The following is a 21,378-nucleotide window of genomic DNA, read 5'->3' as shown; positions in this document are numbered from 1 at the left end:
ATGCTGCAGCTTACCTTGATGATGTGCTGATATACAGCCAACACTGGGAAGATCATCTCAACCAGTTGATGGCTGTTCTACGGGTCTTGCAAACCGCAGGCCTAACCGCCAACTCAAAGAAGTGTTGGATCAAGTGACAGGAAATTACATATGTTGGCTACACCCTGGGCCAACGACAGGTATGGCACCTCATTGGAAAGGTTCAGGCCTTGCAGAGCTGCCCACCATGAAGCAACAGTTCCTGGGGCTAGCCGGCTACTACCATCATTTCATCCCCCAGTTTGCTTCCATTTCAGCCCACTGATCAAACTCATAACCAAAGACAGCCTGCGCTGCATATGCTAGACGCCTGAATGCAAGGAGGCCGTCCAGACCTTCAAGGCCTGCCTGTGTCAGGAGCCAGTGCTGTACAGCACAGACTTCACCCGCAGATTCCTTGTCCAGACAGACACCTCAAAGGTGGGACTTGAGGCTCTCCTCTTCCAAGAGATCAGGCTTGAGACTGACTGTGGTTGTTGCTTGCCCCAGCCAGGCATCTGAGCTAAAGACTGGCAATAGATTGGTCCCGAGGGGCCAGAGCCGTAGACTCTTTATTGATTTACTGTGCTAATCCCTGTTGATAGGCTCTCAGCCTCAAGTTGGCTCAGCGAGGCATAGTGGTATCCCTCTGACACTGATAGGGAGGAACCACTCCAAGCCACTACACTCTGTGTGTATGTTGTAAACATAACAGATGAATACTTACAAATGAAAAATGGTAAAGGGAGGGAAAGGAAAGGTGGAAGAAACCCCTCTGAAATTTGCCATGGGGTAGATATCTGCATTGTTTTTAACCATGATCTAAGGTTAAAAACAAAGTAATACCTGTCAAAGGGCTATTCAGTAAAAAATTATGAAGTCATCTTCATTCAGGAGAAAGAAGCAATAATGGGTGCACAGCAAGCACTGTTTCTTTGCATTTCATCTTTATTGATTCACTGTTGAGACTGCTCTATAGAAGTTTCTGGGAAGGGGATATGTGTTGATTACTGTGGGCAGATGTCATCGTTATCCTTCCTCCAAAGAACCATATTTTGATCCCAGGGTCACACAGAGGTTTTTTGGGAGACCAGGGCAAAATCTGAAATTGAGGCCCTCCATCCTTCCACTAAAACACTGAGGGGAGGCTCCAGAGATGTGGGGTGGGTTGGAGAGCGAGCCTGCCCAGTACTCACTCTGCAGTGGCAGCCCTGTGGTGCTGGGCCCAGCCCTCCACACAGGGTCACAGATGCCACTGCGACTCCAGATACCAGGTTGCAATGCCACTTGATTTGAGAGGGACTCTTAAATGGGGAGCCAGGGGAAAATACCCCTTCTGACCCTCCTCCCCAGATGGCCCTACTTGCTGGCCCCCCAATGTAGCACCATACCTGGAGAAGCATTATACTATCTGTGTGAGGAAGAGATTTAATACAGTGACACTAAGATGTGTTTCAGGCCTGCATGTGATATGGATGCTGTGCAATCTGTGTCTGAAAGGTTCCTTTTGTATGAGTCAAATCTCTGATTCGAATCTGATTTGGTAGCTATTATTAGGAGTGTCAGTGATGGTAATGTAGTATTCAGGCCTGTATATGCACTTGAGATAGAATTTTGGGTCTTGTTTGCCCGTTTGATTTTTGATACTCTTATATCTTTACTGAACAAAGACACTGTGTGTTGCTTCTGCTGAGCCAGATGGGTTTGTTAGTATAATGAGAAAAAGATAAGAAACAGAGCTAAAATGTTACTGGGTAAGGTGGGAGTATAATATAGTAGCATCGACTTGAAGACTGCCTTGACTCCTATCTCAAGGCAAGGTCAAGCAACCAGTCAGGAAGGGCAAAGAGGAATGGGGGAGAAGGTATAAGAAACATTAAAAGTCCAAAGAAATGCCTGTCCTTGACCGAAGCACAACCTCACTCCTTACGCCTCCCATGGGATATAAAAGAGGTGGTACGAAGCCCCCAGACTCACAACCCCCCAAAACGGATCATGTCCACAAATTGTAAGGGGTGGGACCAAGGGTGTGCACTACAGGTATAATTATGCCTGCTAAGAAGTGGGGAATGGGAACACTGGGAAAAGGCTCTGCGGCGTCAGAGCTATGGATATGCTTGCTTAAAACTAACCCCCCAAAACATTGCATTGCCTGCACTTCAGACTTCTGGTCTTCTGCTTTCTGTCTGTGTGACAAGAACCAGGGTGGGGTGAAGGGAAAGCCCCCTAATAGGTATGCATATGCACTTTGCAAAAGTCTATATGATAACACAAGGTGCCAGGCAGTGGAGAATCAGCTCCACAATACTGACATCCCACAGCCACCCTCCCAGCCTGTTTTGCCACTTTCATCACTAGCGGCATGGCTGGCTGATATGACCAACTGATATCACCTGCTCTCACCTACTGTGCATGCTCACCCCCTCTGATGGTCTTTGGAAACCTTGAAGGGAACAGTAGGATGATAACTGTCTACACAGCAAGCTACTTAATAAGTCTCAACTATTGTTCTTGTAAAGAAGCCTGACTGTGTCCCCTGCACTAGATGGCCATGGGCCCCAGATTGCAGAGCTGAGGGTTTGTTTTTTCTGTAGTGGGTAGATGCTGCATTATACACTCCCACCTCCCTTTTGTTCACTAATGTCCTTTTGTCCTATTTCTATGCCTTTGCTCCATTCTCCTCCCTACAGTGGGACAGAGACAAGGCTCCCAATTCATTATTTATTCAAAATCCACATAAAATTAGTGAATGGATTACTAATAAAATACCGATGAACTTTGAAATTCTTACCTTTTGATTTCCAAATACGATACAGAAGGTAGACAACGGTGCCAGTGCCAGTTCCGATGATGGTGATTGTACTTACCCGGGGGTGTGATTTTACCAAGCTAAGGACTCTAGAACCTAAAAATGTTTGAAGTTTTCAATTATATTTAATCTTCCTTTCGAAAATTATTTTCATTTTAAACAAAGAAAATAAGTCTTACTTCTTCTTCTGCTTTAAAAATAAGATTTTATATGCTTCCTAGGTATTGAGGGACAGAAATGTGGAGAGAACATTACAATAGCTGTAGATATAGAACTCTTTTATAGGTTCCTTTGGGGAACTCACCAGAATGTAAAAATATTCAGTACCCAACATCTACTCTTGTTCTGAAAAGGGAAAGAGAATTTACTTACCTGTTCAGTAACTGGAGTGCTTCAAGATGTGTTGCCTATATGAGTTTCACTGTTGCGCATGGGCTCCATGCTCTGGAGATTGCAATGCTTCACCTAGTAGTGTCTGTTCATTGCACCTGCTCCTTTCAAAGCCTCAAACCATTCTCCCCTCACCAGTATAAAAGGGGGCAGAGTGACCAATTGACCTTCAATTCCTTTGCAAACATCCAGTTCCAAGTATTAGACTCAGCAGTAGCAGTGAAAGCACAGTGGGTCATTGAACACATATAGATAACATATCTCAAAGAACTCCAGTTATAGAACTGGTAAGTATGTTCTCTTCCTTTTTTTGAGTGCTTTTCTATGTGCATTCAATGTCTGGTGACTCCCCAGCAGTATACCATAAAGGCAGAGGGTACTGCAAATCTAATTAAATAGAGATTTTAATACAGCCCTGCCAAACTGAGCATCTGCATGTGATACCTGCACAACAGTCATGTACATCATTCCAGTTAGCAGCCCTAAAAATGTTAACTATAAGAACACCTCTAAACAAAACTATGGGGGCTGCCTATGCCCTGGTTGATTGTAGCCCAATGTTCTCAAGGAGCTGTAAATTGACCATTTCATAACATAACTTTATACAACCTGACACACATCTAGAAGTTCATTGGCTGGAAATTCCCTGATCTTTAAGGTATGTTTACACTGTAGCTGGGAGGATGCTTCCCAGAATGAATAGAGGGACATGCATTAGATTTGCTTAAGCTATCATGCTAAAAATCTCAGTGGATCTGCAGTGGCACAGGGTAACTGCCTGAGTAGAAACCCGCCTGAGCGCCTGGGTACGTAGGTGGCTGGCCTGAGCTCTTGTCCATGCAACCATGGCCACAATGGTATTTTTAGTATTCTAGCTCAATCAGAGCTATCACGTGTCTGGCTATCAGAGCTGGGAAGGTGGCTCCCAGGTGCATTGTAGATGTACCTTTAGATCTTTCACCAATAGACACATCCCCTAGGGGGTGACTTAAATGGTTTTGTTGTATTTAAATCAAAGAACATAGACTGTAGGACATGTAATGTGTGCAGTGCTACTTGATTGAAATTGGTTTCAGAAAAAACACCACTAGATGTATAGATTGAATTACATGAAAATCAGACAGCACATTAGGAAGAATTTCAGGTGGTCTGAGTAACCTTGTCTGTGTAAAATCATACATGGCAACTCTGCCATAAGTGCTTGCAACTCATTTACCACACACACCAATGTAATGGCCATGAGGAATACTGCCATATGGAGAAATGTATCAAGGTACAGGCATCAATGGTTCTAAAAGAAGACCCACAAATCTGTAAGAACAACGTTGAGATTCCAGAAAGAGGTAGGCTGCCAGACAGAGCGGGGGGCTGGGGGTGGGGGAAATCTAACAAGTCCTTTAAAAAAGAATTCACCAAAGGATGAGAAAAAAAATAGTCCACTACTGGCAGATGATGAGCCGGAATAGCATCCTTATGTATACACAGAGAACTATTGGAAAGACTGGAGGTTTCCAAAAATGAAAGGTAATCAAGAAATTCAGGAATCACCATTTGTATTGGAGAATGTTAGCATTGTGTTGACCAAATAGAAACACATTTCCATTTTCCTTGTAAATGCTCCTAGTACAAGGTTTCCTGCATTCAATCCACATCTACTGAACATCAACAGAACAACAGTTTTCTCCATATCCGTCAGCCAGATCATTTTCATGCCATGAAATGATGGAATATAGAGATGGATGAAGAGTGGTTCCATTGTTCTGGCTGAAAAAGTCTGCATACAGGGGAAGAGGCATCGGAGTAAGCACCAACACTGTATTGAGCTCCTGGAATCCATTCTATCTGGGCCAGATTGGACATAGAAGAAAAAACAAGGCTCTGTCTTGTTAGATTTTCCTCAATGCTCATAAAATTAAGGTAATCAGAGAGTAAGAATAAAACAGACTCTGGGTTAATTGGATCAAATGTATCCCCTTGACAATCCAGACTCTATCCCCATTTTGAGCAGAAAGCCATATACTTCTTGTTGTTCTTGGTGATATACCATGATATATCATGTGGCACACCTCATTGATCGAATACAGATTTGATGACCAAGTCCTTTGTACTACGTTTGTGTTCATCTAGAGAAATATCTACTTAGATAGTCTGCTAGCAAATAGTGACGACCTGGCAGATGAACAACAGATATTGTTATGCTGTGCCAGATACACCAGTTCCATGGAAAGAGTGCTTCCCTATATAAGAAAGTGTACCTGCTTGTTCACATGAAGCATTGACACAGTATTGTTGATCATAATTTAAATATGTTGTCCTACAATGTGAGAGAGAAAGGATGTTGGATAGCTTGAACTGGGATTTGTGAGTCTCTGCCATTCACCAAACTAACTCCTGGTACAATTTGTAATAATCAGGAGGCTAAGTCTGAGGCAATACAGCAACTTTCTCCAATGCTGAAGGGGATGTCTGTGTCAGGATAATATCAACACCCTGATGCAGGGCAACATCCTCAACGAGATGTGTGGGTCAGGGGAGGATGCAGTGCCATACTCTGCTGATATAATTGCAGATGGGTCCTGAGGTATAGGTGACCTGTCTCAGGAAGTAGATGGGATAAATACCAGGAAGGGAGAAGAGTTATTTAAGTTAAGCACCAATTTTGACACAAGAATAAATGGATACAAACTGGCCATCAACAAGTTTAGGCTTGAAATTAGACAAAGGTTTCAAGCCAGCATAGGAGTGAAGTTCTGGAACAGCGTTCCAAGGGGAGCTGGGGGGAAAAAACTAATTGGCTTGAAGACTGAGCTTGATAAATTTATGGAGGTGTTTTTATAATGAGATTGTCTACAATGGCCCATGGCCCATCTGTGACTACTAGTAGTAAATACCTCCAACAACTGGAGGTGGGAGGCTGGTTCAGCCTCAGCTGGAATACTATGTCCAGTTTTGGTCACCAAGGTATAGAAAAGGTGTAGAGAAACTGGAAAGGATCCAGAGGTGAGTGACAAAGATGATCAAAGAGATGAAATGCAAGTGCTATGAGCAAAGGACAAAAGAACTGAGTATGTTTAGTCTGGAAAAGAAGAGATTAAGGGGGACATGATAGCAGTCTTAAAATATTTGAAAGGCTGATATATAAAGCTGGAGAAAAAATGTTCTCTTTTGCCACAGAGGACAGGAGAAGAAGCAATGGGTTCAAACTACAGCATAGCAGATTTAGATTAAATCTCAGGAAAAATTTCCTAACTGTAAGAACAGTAGGAAAATGGAACAAACTGTCTAGGGAAGTTGTGGAAGCTTCTTCACTGGAGGTTTTCAAAGAGACTGGATAGCCATCTGTCTTGGATTGTTTAGACTCAACAAAACCTGAATCTTGGCAGAGGGTTAGACTAGATGACCCTTCTTATCCTTTCTAATCCTATGGTTCTATGATTCTATGTTCTTATGGTCTTATGTAGATCAATAATAAGAAAGAAAATATCATAATGCCACTTACATAAATTCATGGTATGCCCACACCTTGAATACTGTGTGCAGTTCTGGTCATCTCATCTCACAAAAAGATGTATTAGAACTTGAAAAGGGCAACAAAAATAGTAAGTGTATGGAACAGCTTCCATATGAGAAGAGATTAAAAAGAGTATTCTTCTTTTTATTTCATCTCAAGCATCTAGCACTGGCCACTGTCAGAAGACAGGATACTGGGCTAGATGGACCATTGGTCTGATCCAGTATGGCCATTCTTATGTAGCCAGAGGATATGAGTCCATTACTCTCGTGGGCAAGGGTCCCTGGCTGCACTGTCCAGGAGGTCAGACTCACTAGACGATCATGATGGTTCCTTCTGGCTTTAAGGTCTATGTGTCTGTGTTGAGGTGTATAAACCTCTTACTGGACAGGAGGGGGTTAAGGAGCAACTCTGGGATAAGGAGGCCCCATCCCTCTGCCCATGCTGAGCCTGCTCTAGTTGAAGGTAGGATTTAAAAAGCAGCCAGACAGCTCAGTCAGGGGCTGGCAGGGCAGGGAGGAGGATGTGTTCTGGGAGCTTCAGAGCAGGGCAGGACATGAACCCTCACAAAACCGGGGAACAGATGAGCCACAGCTATGGGAGACTGGGACCAGAGCTGGGAGCCCAGATGGCAGGTGGCTGGGATGAAGAGGGAGGTAGAAAGAGATCTAGGGAAGCTGACTTAAGGCTGATGCAAGGCACCATAGGTTAAGCGAATCCAAATCAGCGTCCTAGACTCTAGGTCACAACCCGGTGGAGTGAGTTGGCCCAAGTTCCTCTGCATCATCCCCTGAACTGTGCCCACTAGGTGGAGTTGCTTCCCCGGGTGCTACCACAAGCCTGCCTCCCGATCACAGTGTCTATAAGTCATATGGGTGAAAAGAAAATGGCCAGCAGGATGGATACCACTTAGCAAGTATTGGCTTAACCTGCTTTCATTTGCCTTTAACCATAGTCTGCCCTCCAACATAGATGAATAATAGCATGACAACCTTGGAGAATATGCATATGACACATCTTCACTATCAGAAGAGAAGAACAGTACTACTTCATCTTCCTATGTAGGGGCTGATCCTAGAATCATAGAATCATAGAATATCAGGGTTGGAAGGGACCCCAGATATTCTTGGCAACAAGGGCACACTGTTGACTCATATCCAGCTTCTCGTCCACTGTCACCCCTAGGTCCTTTTCCGCAGAACTGCTGCCTAGCCATTCGGTCCCTAGTCTGTAGCGGTGCATTGGATTCTTCCATCCTAAGTGCAGGACCCTGCACTTATCCTTATTGAACCTCATCAGATTTCTTTTGGCCCAATCCTCCAATTTGTCTAGGTCCTTCTGTATCCTATCCCTCCCCTCCAGCGTATCTACCACTCCTCCCAGTTTAGTATCATCTGCAAATTTGCTGAGAGTGCAATCCACACCATCCTCCAGATCATTTATGAAGATATTGAACAAAACCGGCCCCAGGACCGACCCCTGGGGCACTCCACTTGACACCGGCTGCCAACTAGACATGGAGCCATTTATCACTACCCGTTGAGCCCGACAATCTAGCCAGCTTTCTACCCACCTTATAGTGCATTCATCTAGCCCATACTTCCTTAACTTGCTGACAAGAATACTGTGGGAGACCGTGTCAAAAGCTTTGCTAAAGTCAAGAAACAATACATCCACTGCTTTCCCTTCATCCACAGAACCAGTAATCTCATCATAAAAGGCGATTAGATTAGTCAGGCATGACCTTCCCTTGGTGAATCCATGCTGACTGTTCCTGATCACTTTCCTCTCATGTAAGTGCTTCAGGATTGATTCTTTGAGGACCTGCTCCATGATTTTTCCAGGGACTGAGGTGAGGCTGACTGGCCTGTAGTTCCCAGGATCCTCCTTCTTCCCTTTTTTAAAGATTGGCACTACATTAGCCTTTTTCCAGTCATCCGGGACTTCCCCCGTTCGCCACGAGTTTTCAAAGATAATGGCCAAGGGCTCTGCAATCACAGCCGCCAATTCCTTCAGCACTCTCGGATGTAACTCGTCCGGCCCCATGGACTTGTGCACGTCCAGCTTTTCTAAATAGTCCCTAACCACCTCTATCTCCACAGAGGGCTGGCCATCTCTTCCCCATTCTGTGATGCCCAGCGCAGCAGTCTGGGAGCTGACCTTGTTAGTGAAAACAGAGGCAAAAAAAGCATTGAGTACATTAGCTTTTTCCACATCCTCTGTCACTAGGTTGCCTCCCTCATTCAGTAAGGGGCCCACACTTTCCTTGGCTTTCTTCTTGTTGCCAACATACCTGAAGAAACCCTTCTTGTTACTCTTGACATCTCTTGCTAGCTGCAGCTCCAGGTGCGATTTGGCCCTCCTTATATCTTTCCTACATGCCCGAGCAATATTTTTATACTCTTCCCTGGTCATATGTCCAACCTTCCACTTCTTGTAAGCTTCTTTTTTATGTTTAAGATCCTATAGAAGTCCTCAGTGACAGTAAGTCCTGACAATACTAAGTGGATACAAATGGAGACTCAGGGAAGGCAGACGTAGTCAGATCCTTGATGCTTGTGCTCAGGGCAAACCCAGTACCAAGGAATCATAGAATCATAGAATATCAGGGTTGGAAGGGACCTCAGGAGGTCATCTAGTCCAACCCCCTGCTCGAAGCAGGACCAATTCCCAGTTAAATCATCCCAGCCAGGGCTTTGTCAAGCCTGACCTTAAAAACCTCTAAGGAAGGAGATTCTACCACCTCCCTAGGTAACGCATTCCAGTGTTTCACCACCCTCTTAGTGAAAAAGTTTTTCCTAATATCCAATCTAAACCTCCCCCATTGCAACTTGAGACCATTACTCCTCGTTCTGTCATCTGCTACCTTTCAGGTAGTTGAAAGCAGCTATCAAATCCCCCCTCATTCTTCTCTTCCGCAGACTAAACAATCCCAGCTCCCTCAGCCTCTCCTCATAAGTCATGTGCTCTAGACCCCTAATCATTTTTGTTGCCCTTCGCTGGACTCTCTCCAATTTATCCACATCCTTCTTGTAGTGTGGGGCCCAAAACTGGACCCAGTACTCCAGATGAGGCCTCACCAGTGTCGAATAGAGGGGAACGATCACATCCCTCGATCTGCTCGCTATGCCCCTACTTATACATCCCAAATGCCATTGGCCTTCTTGGCAACAAGGGCACACTGTTGACTCATATCCAGCTTCTTGTCCACTGTAACCCCTAGGTCCTTTTCTGCAGAAATGCTGACTAGCCATTCGGTCCCTAGTCTGTAGCGGTGCATGGGATTCTTCCGTCCTAAGTGCAGGACTCTGCACTTGTCCTTGTTGAACCTCATCAGATTTCTTTTGGCCCAATCCTCCAATTTGTCTAGGTCCCTCTGTATCCACTTGATACCGGCTGCCAACTAGACATGGAGCCATTGATCACTACCCGCTGAGCCCAACAATCTAGCCAACTTTCTACCCACCTTATAGTCCATTCATCCAGCCCATACTTCTTTAACTTGCTGGCAAGAATACTGTGGGAGACAGTGTCAAAAGCTTTGCTAAAGTCAAGGAACAACACGTCCACTGCTTTCCCTTCATCCACAGAACCAGTTATCTCATCATAGAACATAGGCACTACATTAGCCTTTTTTCCAGTCGTCCGGGACTTCCCCCGATCGCCATGAGTTTTCAAAGACAATGGCCAATGGCTCTGCAATCACATCTGCCAACTCCTTTAGCACTCTCGGATGAAACGCATCTGGCCCCGTGGACTTGTGCACGTCCAGCTTTTCTAAATAGTCCCGAACCACTTCTTTCTCCACAGAGGGCTCGTCACCTCCTCCCCATACTGTGCTGCCCAGTGCAGTAGTCTGGGAGCTGACCTTGTTCGTGAAGACAGAGGCAAAAAAAGCATTGAGTACATTAGCTTTTTCCACATCCTCTGTCACTAGGTTGCCTCCCTCATTCAGTAAGGGGCCCACACTTTCCTTGACTTTCTTCTTGTTGCTAACATACCTGAAGAAACCCTTCTTGTTACTCTTAAGATCCCTTGCTAGCTGCAACTCCAGGTGTGATTTGCCTTCCTGATTTCACTCCTACATGCCCGAGCAATATTTTTATACTCTTCCCTGGTCATTCGTCCAATCTTCCACTTCTTGTAAGCTTCTTTTTTGTGCTTAAGATCAGCAAGGATTTCACTGTTAAGCCAAGCTGGTCGCCTGCCATATTTACTATTCTCTCTACACATTGGGATGGTTTGTCCCTGTAACCTCAGTAAGGAGTCTTTAAAATACAGCCAGCTCTCCTGGACTCCTTTCCCCCTCATGTTATTCTCCCAGGGGATCCTGCCCATCAGTTCCCTGAGGTTGTCAAAGTCTGCTTTTCTCAAGTCCAGGGTCTGTATTCTGCTGCTTTCCTTTCTTCCTTGTGTCAGGATCCTGAACTCGACCATCTCATGGTCACTGCCTCCCAGGTTCCCATCCACTTTTGCTTCCCCTACTAATTCTTCCTGGTTTGTGAGCAGCAGGTCAAGAAGAGCTCTGCCCCTAGTTGGTTCCTCCAGCACTTGGATAAGTACTAGATATGAGACCAAGATATAGCGATTGCCAAGGCTAACGGCTTCTGAAACACCAGCTCCAAAACTGTTGGCATCAGGGACACCAGGGTGTGTAATGTTGTTGCCTTAAAGCTTTGACCCTGGAACTAACAGCTCTTACTGCATTGAATCTGGAGGACATGGAGCTGAGGAGAATGCTGTTTCCACTGAAGGAATCTCTCTGCTTGGTGTCTGAGAATTGGACACCAGCAGCCCCAAGTTCTTAAGGGATCTCTCTTTGTGATACCTGGAGAGATCTATGGTCATCTGAGGAGAAGATGTTTTTGAAGAGCATAAAAGGGGCGATGTGTCAATCTTCCTTTCTGAAGCTGTTTTAGTAGGGGACCAATCCCTATGCTCCTTTTGGGAACTGTGTTTACTACCGTCTGTCCCAGTAGAGGCTGAGGTAACAGGGACTGCTGAGACTAAGGACACAGAAGGGGTGCTTTTGGCTGACAATTTTCCTGGGTGAGAGGGAATCCTGCCTTCTTCCCAGGTCTGAAGCAGTCCTCATTGATTTCTCTAACAGAAAATGTTTTAGCTGTTTTCCCCTGAATCTAGTAGCCATTCTGGTAAGTGATTTACCATCCTTACCTCTTTCCCTAACATGTCCCTCACCCAGGCAATAAAGATATATATAGTGAGTGTCATTAAGGGGCATAGCAGCCACACATGACAAAAAACATGTAAAACCTGGGGAGTTTGGAGCATGAGGAAATGTCCCTATCCTGGGGAAAAAAACAACCCACTATTAAACTGAAAATATATTAGATAAATTACAATATATGCTAACTACCACTAACTAAACTATTTACAGATAAACTAAGATATGAATGGATAAGACGAGCACTGCCAGCTATCTCTGCCTCACAGCCAAGAGTGGTGAAAGGAACTGAGGGTCAGTTGGTCACTCCACCCCCTTTTATATGGTCAAGGGGGGGGAGGGATGGAGCCTATACAGGGGGCTATGCAGTACCCTGGCCAAAGTCTCTAGCTCCTTCCTCTGCCACCCCACAGGAGAGAACCCCTCAGGGGTTTTCTCCTTTGCATCCTCCAGGTGTAGCCATGCTAGTCCCACTGAACAGTGATGGTGGAACCTGGGGTTGCACGGGAGCAGGTACTGGAGAACCAGCTTGTTGTTGCAGTGTGCAGCAACAGGCAGAATGGAACCACTGGCTGTGGCAGTGACCCTGGAGTATCTACAGAACCTCTGGATGCTGCCTTCTCAGGTGGGACCAGAGGGCACTGTTCCCAGATTCCCCTTTCATATGATCGTGTAGGGAACTCCCTTCACAGTGGAGGCTATAAATCACATTTGGGTGCCCAGCCACCACTGTATAGTGCTCTCAGATACTGAAGCAGCAACAACACCTAGAGTGGCTGGCAAGGAGCTACTTTATCCAGCTTCGCTTTGCTAACTTCTACCTGATTCGCCTCCCTCTGGTCACTAGGCAGGTTTTTGGATTTTTCTGGAAAGTCCGGCAGAGTGTCCTACACCCACAAATTCTCCAGCCCTCCTCTTCCCTTTCCCTGCCCTGACTAAAGGGTGTACTGAAAATTGAAGACCAATTTGTAAAATTGACAAGGCTCTTGAAAAAGTGAAATTGGCACGAGCCTTCTAGCTGGCAGCCACCTCCCTGAAAAATTAGTTATTCTGAAAACAGATTTTTTTCCCAATTTCTGTTCTACAAAATTTCATTTGGTTTTTAAATTTTTGTCCTTAATTCAGGACAATTTTTTTCTGAAACCTCAAAATTTTCCTCAGGGTGGAAATTCCATTTTCCAGCCAGCTGTGATGATCATCTCATCTGACCTCCTGCAAAACAGAGGCCAGAAAATCCAACCAAAAAACCTCACTGAATGTGTGACCTCACACCTTCAGTTCAATGGTGATTCAGAATCAGATCTTCTGAAGTCACTGACATTACTCAAAGATGCTTGTTTAGGTAACCTTTATGAAAATAGAAACCCTTTCATTCCAATATTTTCTGGGTTGAAAGTCCATGGATTTATAAGTATAACTGTATAGTCAATCAGCAATGTGACACAGTGGGATATGTCTGTATCAGGTTGTGAACTCCACTTTCTATTATAGGGTGAACACATGTCTCACAAGTTGAACTGAGGGCAGCTTACTGCATTACATTCTAGAGAGGGCCTATGAAGAAAACACACCTACTGAAGGACTGAAGGACTGTCATAGAGAGCCACAGGATACCTATCTAGGCTGATGAACTTTGACATCTCTCAACTGCTGGCCCAGCCATATTGAACAATGTTTCTTCTGCATGACGTTTCTGCATAGTACAAGTCTGACTGGGAGAGAGACATGAAGGCTTCCATCTGAGCACATGGCTGAAGGTACAGAGACTGTGTGTAAGAAGGGGTGCTGCTCCAAGCAGGGGAGTTAAGCATGAAAGGTGGACTTGCAGGAAAGAGAGAAGGCAGGAAAGCATCTGCACAGCCTGAAAACACTAGCGAATATCAGACTCACAGAAGAGATGAGATGACACCACAGGAGGGTGAGCCTCGGGACTTCTGCTATTTTTCAAACGTCTTGTTGGCTTTTCATAGCAAGGCAACTGTGGTTAAGAAATTCTCTACCTAAGCCTGTGTTCTTGCTTTCCCGCCACACTGTCCCTGAAAAGGTTAATTAAAAAATCCAGTGTGCCCACAGTATCAGTGGAACTCTGGAGGAGCGGATATAAGTGACTGGGGAGCTTGACTGGTCTGAGACACTAATTTTAGGGTCTAGAACTTCTGGACTGCAAAGTCCCAAATCCCTAGGAAGCAATCAGGAGGGTGCCCACAAAGCCCAGAACAAGAAGTAGTGTCTCTGCCCACACCCAGTTGGCTTGGGTGCACATGAGACCCGGCAATTGGGTTCACTCACAACAGAGTGGTGACTGTATAGAGAGATACTGAGTCAGGTTGTAACAAGCCTGTCTGAATATTTTGAGATATTTGAGGTCCTGGGTCAGTCCACAAACATTATCTCAACCATCCTATAAAAGTCCTGTCTAAAAAATAATTTGAAAAAAAATGCAAAACTAGCAAAAACTTGGAACTGAAATAATAAGAAAACACTAATCATGTATTCACTCAGACATGTACACAAAGGGAAGTTCCTCTTTCTTTCGACAGATAATTAAAACTTCCCTTTTATATTTTGGTATTCAGTATCTCAACTTTGAAGAGTATTTTTGACACGCAAAATGTAGGTGAAAGGTTAGATGTTAATTCTGTCATAATAAACACTCTCTTCCTCCCACAAATCATAATTTTGAGGTTCAATTTTTAACTCCAACAGATCTATGTCTGCCATCCCAACACCAGTGTATACAATAAAATGAGTGGTTAGACTTACATAGGGATTTCATCCACTCCTTTGATAAATCACAGACTGAAACACAAAATGGATAAAAAGATTAGAAAAACATATTTTTATTTTTCAAAATCATATATGTGGACATTATACATTCCATTTTGACATTCCAGATCTCCGTAGATGCATATATTTGGAGGACTGAATTGTTATAGTTGATTAAAAATAAAGAGGGACCTGATCTGTAAAATTCAGATCTGAACTTTGAACTCTCTAAAAGTTGGGAGTTTGTACCCAGAGTTTTAGCTTTTCCCGTTACAGAAAAAGGAATGAAACCATAGACTCCTAGAAATGTCAGGCTAGAAAGGACCTTGAGAAGTAATCAAGTCCATCCACCTGCACTGAGGTAGGACCAAGTAAACCTAGACCATACCTGAAATGGGTTTGTCCAATGTCTTCTTAAAAACCTCCAGTGATGGGAATCCCAAAACCTTCCTTGGGAAGACTATTCCAGGGTTTAACTACCTTTCTAGTTAGAAAGTTTTTACTAATATCTAACCTAAATCTTCCTTGCTTCAGATTAAACCCATTTCTTCTTCTCCTAACTTCAGAGGACATGGAGAACAATTGATCATAGACCCAGGACTGACCCCTGTGGGACCCCATTAGATATGACCTCCCAGTTTGGCAGCAAACAGTTGATAACTACTCTTTGACTACAGCCAGTTGTACCCTCATCTTATATTAATTTCATCTAGCCCACATTACCCTAGTTTCATTATGAGAATGTCATTTTGCACTTTGTCAAAAGCCTTCCTAAAATCAAGATATATCACCTCTAGTGCTTTCCCTGTCCACTAGGCCAGTAACCCTGTCAAAGGAGGAAAGGCAACATGTAGATCTGAATCTGAGTTCAGATTTTCACAAGTTTAGGTGAAAAATGGTAAGAATTGGTCTACAACATTCTTTGTAAAGAATTTCTGCCATTGTCCAACCTGCCCTAATTTTTAAGTATAAAGCCCACATCTTACCAAGATCTACATACTTGCTTAATTATGCCATGTACGTAATCTCATTGACTTCACTGGAACTACATTCATTTTAATTAAAACACCTATTTTTACTTTAGTTTAATTCACTTCTGTGGGACTACTTGTGTGTAAAATTGATGGGTAGATGGAGTATGGATTTTTTTTTATACTATCTTGTTTATTTATAATTGGGAATCTACAAATTCCTGCTTCTCTGAACACAGGAGTAATCAAAAACAGTCTAAAACCTCTCTAGTCAGCACCAGACCCAGAAGCCCCATCTACCTTCTTCCAGAGTCATACTAAATGCTCAACCAGGCTGTCTCTTTTGTCTGTCACAGGCTGTCTAGCTTCTGCTTGTCCTGAGACTCCCTCTGAGGCACACACACGCAATTTAAGAACAGAAGCGCTGATCAGTTGTAACAGTTTAGCAGTCTTGGCAGCATTGCTGCAGCAACAACATTCTTTAGCACTTAACTACACCCCCAATCAAAGCCCTACCCCCTACATTTGAAAGGCTGTCTGTGTGTGTGTGTTGGGGTGCTACTGCCATCATTTCAGCCATCTGATTAAAATATTGTCTTTATATTTATTCGGAACAGAAAGCAACAGCCAAGCATGTCCCATAACAAGGTTTAGCCCAACCTGTAAGAGTATGTATATTTTACAATAAAACTACAAAGTAGTTACAGTGCAATCATAGTATTTTTAATACATCTGAATTCCAAAAAGAAATGTATTAACTCCTAACCCACTTTATCTTGCATTTCCTGGCATTTGTGACTGAAACTATGATATGCTTCAGAAATTAAAATATGACTTACCAGAATGTATGGACTTCTTCATAACAGAATGTGGATGAGGATCTGAAAACAGAATGGATGAGAAAGTAGGCAACACATATATTGATCTCTGTATTTTTTCACTAATATTTTAGAACTCATAAGAAATTATACCCGAGCAGAAGATAAGGATACACAGAGAAAAACAAAAACAAACAAAATGGTTACTTACCTGTACAATAACTGTTGTTCTTGGATATGTGTTATGCACATATATATTCCACTTCAGATATGTGTGCACTCCATGCACCTGAGTCAGAGACTTGTAGGCAGCAGTACCCATTGGGCAATGCATGCCCTCTGTGTGTCCTCATGCCTTTAACTGACAGCATATAGAGTGGTTAAACTCAAACCAGTGGGAGAGGTAGGTGGATTGTGGAACAAAGAAGAACAGTTACTGTACAGGTAAGTAATGATATGTTTCTCCTTTTGATACATTCCACTTCAGGTGATTCCTAAGCAGTACTCATTTAGGTGGTAGCGATTCAGAGTCTATCTGAACAAAGACTGAAGAACAGCTATGCCAAAGTCTGCAAAAGCTTTAGAAACTACTTGGATGGCATAATGTCTTGTGAAAGTGTGAATCAAAGACCATGTGGCTGTTCTGCAGATGTCTATGATCGGGATGTTACTTAACATTTTTGGAGAAGTAGCTTAAGGTCAAGTGGAATGAACTGGAATTCTTTCTGGAGTTGCAACATTTGCCAGTTTGTAACAAGTCCTGATGCAGGAAGAGTCCCAGTTCAAAATTCTCTTCACAATAACTGCTGGACCCTTCTCATTCCTTCTGCATACATTACAAATAGTCTCAGAGAGAATCTAAATTGTTCTGTCCTATTGATCTAGAAAGAAAGATCCTTGCACATGTTTAGTGTGCACAGTCTCTCTTTGTCCTCATGATTTTGTGACATTGGAAAGAATTTGAATTGTTGGATTCAGGTGGAAGTCTGGTAATCTTTTGTTAGAAATAAAGCAGAGCGGGGGTGGAGAGTTGTCAAAGTTCCTTCCCCACTCTGAACTCTAGGGTACAGATGTGGGGACCTACATGAAAGACCCCCTATGCTTATTCTTACCAGCTTAGGTTAAAAACTTCCCCAAGGTACAAACTTTGCCTTGTCCTTGAACAGTATGCTGCCACCACCCAGCGTTTTAAACAAAGAACAGGGAAAGAGACCACTTGGAGACGTTTTCCCCAAAAATATCCCCCCAAGCCCTACACCCCCTTTCTTGGGGAAGGCTTGATAATAATATCCTCACCAATTGGTACAGGTGAACACAGACCCAAATCCTCGGATCTTAAGAACAATGAAAAACCAATCAGGTTCTTAAAAGAAAAATTTTATTTAAAGAAAAGGTAAAAGAATCACCTCTGTAAAATCAGGATGGTAAATACTTTACAGGGTAATCAGATTCAAAACATAGAGAATCCCTCTAGGCAAAGCCTTAAGTTACAAAAAGACACAAAAACAGGAATACACATTCCCTCCAGCACAGCTTATTTTACAAGCCATTAAACAAAAGAAAATCTAATGCATTTTCTAGCTAGATTACTTACTAACTCTTTACAGGAGTTCTGAGCTCTATTCCTGATCTGTTCCCGGCAAAAGCATTACACAGACAGACAAAGGCCTCTTTTCCCCCCTCCAGATTTGAAAGTATCTTGCCCCCTCATTGGTCATTTTGGTCAGGTGTCAGCGAGGTTACCTGAGCTTTTTAACCCTTTACAGGTGAAAGGATTTTGCCTCTGGCCAGGAGGGATTTTATAGCCTGTATACAGAAAGGTGGGTACCCTTCCCTTTATATTTATGACAAGAGTAGAGAATGAGGTAAGGTGCCAAGGATGGACATGTTTTCTAATAGGAGAGAGAAATCCTCATTAAACCTTTCAGATATTAACAAGACATGGGATGAAAGAAAAATGGGAGGATGGATTGCTGAAATGGCTGAAAACTGAACTTTTATTCAGCTCATCCAGAGGACTCACTCTTTCAATTGCATTAGATATTCCAGGATATGCTGAATATGCATTCTGGAAGGGGAGAGATGGTGCTGTCAAGGTTCCTTCCCCACTCTGAACTCTAGGGTACAGATGTGGAGACCTGCATGAAAACCTCCTAAGCTTATTTTTACCAGCTTAGGTTAAAACTTCCCCAAGGTACAAACTATTTTCCTTTTTCCTTTGGACTTTATTGCTGCCACCATCAAGCGTCTAACAGATATAGAACCGGGAAAGAGCCCGCTTGGAAACATCTTTCCCCCCAAAATCCTCCCCAAGCCCTACACCCCCTTTCCTGGGGAAGGTATGATTAAAAATCTTCACCAATTTGCATAGGTGAACACAGACCCAAACCCTTGGATCTTAAGAACAATGAAAAAACAATCAGGTTCTTAAAAGAAGAATTTTAATAGAAGAAAAAGTAAAAGAATCTCCTCTGTAAAATCAGGATGATAAATACCTTACAGGGTAATTAGATTCAAAACATAGAGAATCCCTCTAGGCAAAACCTTAGGTTACAAAAAGACACAAAAAACAGGAATATACATTCCATTCAGCACAGCTATTTTATCAGCCATTTAAACAAAACAGAATCTAACGCATATCTAGCTAGATTACTTACTAAGTTCTAAGACTCCATTCCTGTTCTGTTCCCGGCAAAAGCATCACACAGACAGACAGAGCCTTTGTTTCTCCCCCCACTCCAGCTTTGAAAGTATTTTGTCTCCTCATTGGTCATTTTGGTCAGGTGCCAGCAAGGTTATCCTAGCTTCTTAACCCTTTACAGGTGAAAGGGTTTTTCCTCTGGCCAGGAGGGATTTTAAAGGTGTTTACCCTTCCCTTTATATTTATGACAGGTGCCTAATGGCCCCAATGGAAAAAAATCCATTTTGCAAGGTATGTATCTCTAGTGGAAATCTTTCTGCCACAGGTGAGAATGTTTCGAATCTCTTGAGAGAAGAATTTCTCAGATGTGTTCAGACGCTCAGCATCTATTCTGTGAGGTGGATATTGTGAAAGCTGGGGTGGACAACTTGGCCCATGGGTCTCTAATATTAAGCCCTGGACAAAAAGTAGTGCCATAGGAGACTGGAGCAGAAATGGTGACATTTTCTGTCTTTTTTTGTTGCAAAAAGGTTGACACTCAGGGATCCCCAGTTGTGAAATACTCTCCTCCCTATGTTGTTTCTTTGAATGAGAGACTTTTCACAACTTTCCAAATAACCAGTTTATCTATAAATATATAAACTGGTTATTTGGAAAGTTGTGAAAAGTCAACAAGGCCAGATGGCTATAGAAAAGTAGTGGGAGATAGATATATTAGCTCCAGGCTAAACAAATCCCTGGTACCAGGATAAGTGAAATGGCAGCTGCTCCAGGTCAATTAAGACACCTGGGGCCAATTAAGAACTTTCCAGAAGGCAGGGAGAAGGCTAGGTTGATTGGGACACCTGAAGCCAATCAGGGGCTGGCTGAAACTAGTTAAAAGCCTCCCAGTTAGTCAGGTGGTTGTGCATGTCAGGAGCTGAGGGAGGAAGTTGCACTGTTGGAGAGACTGAGTAGTACACACCATATTAGGCACAAGGAAGGAGGCCCTGAGGTAAGGGTGAAGTGGAGCTTGAGGAAATGAGGGCTGCTGTGGGGGAAGTAGCCCAGGGAATTGTACATGTCATGTTTCTAAAAGGTCAGCTACCATAGCTGATACTATTAGGGTCCCTGGGCTAGAGCCCTGAGTAGAGGGTGGGCCCGGGCTCCCCCTGTCCTTTTGCCTGATTAATCACTGAGACTGGGAGACAACAGAGACTGTGCAATGAAGGATAACTTCTCCTCACCTCCCTCGCTGGCTTATGATGAAAATGGCTCAGTAGACTGTGACCCTTGTCTCTAGAGAGAGAAGGGTTATGTGGAGGGTCACAGTGAGCCTCTGAGGCTAGTGAAAATCCTCCAGGAAATGCGGGACCCACGGAGGCAAGGACAGAGCTTTGTCACTATATATATGTATATATATTTGTTGGTTCAGCCCAAAATGATTTTTTAATTTTTTTTTCTGAATTGTTATTTGCCCAGCTCTAGTCTTGATTCTGTCTTTCTTTCCCAAGATGGAGAAGACTTGGCTGTCTTGAAGATGGCACTAGGGAAGGAAATTGATCCCTCTTCTCTCTGTGTGTCTTCAAGTATTATTCCCCCCCCCCCCTTGAGCAAGTCCAAGGAGGCAAAAAGAGGAGCCATAGTACTTTTGGAGGAGGAGTACTCAACCCATTCAGCTCCAGACTAGCTGAAATATGAGGCCAGATGCATGGATTTCTCAATTCTCCCTTAGGTATGCCCCACAAATTTCTGCTCCCTGATGATGAAGGACTTACAGATGCTGCACTTCTTAGGCTAACTACCTGTCCATGTAAAAAAAAGTTACAGTCATGAAAACAACCCAGGTACAGGAGTCTGTCTCAATTAGCCATGGTATGAAGGTGGTGGTCCAAACTTGTGAGGGAGTTCATCGCTTGAAACAAGAGATCCTAACAGCTAGGACCAAAACTAAAATTGGATGCAGTAATGTGAGAAACATGTAGGATAGTGGGAAACTGAAATAGTTATAGAAATACTTGCTTCACTATTTGTATTCTCTGATTGAGTGAAATGAGATGGACTGGATGTAGAAAACTTCATTAAGATAGAGTATGGCAAGCTGATATCTTACTGATACAGTAAGTTTATGCTTTTAACATTGTGGTTATGGGTGATATGAATGTCCAAGTTGGTAGTGACAATCTTGGATATGAACAGTTCTTGGGTAAACATAGAACTGAGGAGTGGACGGACAACTTTCAGTACCCAGAAAAGTGTTCTGCCACACATAATTGAATAGAATCCAACC

General features: G+C 43.4%; 1 protein-coding gene across 1 annotated transcript in view; it reads right to left on the bottom strand.

Moving 5' to 3' along the window:
* Positions 1-21,378, bottom strand: part of LOC141976806 (uncharacterized) — a 117,920-nt gene that overhangs the window by 88,776 nt on the left and 7,766 nt on the right. The window contains exons 3-5 of the mRNA XM_074937970.1: positions 16,490-16,531; positions 14,677-14,712; positions 2,810-2,923 (exon numbers count right to left, since the gene is read on the bottom strand). Coding sequence (XP_074794071.1) covers positions 2,810-2,923; positions 14,677-14,712; positions 16,490-16,531 — 192 coding nt within the window. The remainder of the gene's footprint in view (positions 1-2,809; positions 2,924-14,676; positions 14,713-16,489; positions 16,532-21,378) is intronic.

Source organism: Natator depressus, chromosome 23 (genome assembly GCF_965152275.1).
Source record: "Natator depressus isolate rNatDep1 chromosome 23, rNatDep2.hap1, whole genome shotgun sequence".
Classification (NCBI taxonomy): domain Eukaryota; kingdom Metazoa; phylum Chordata; order Testudines; family Cheloniidae; genus Natator; species Natator depressus.
This window is presented reverse-complemented; position numbering and strand designations above follow the sequence as displayed.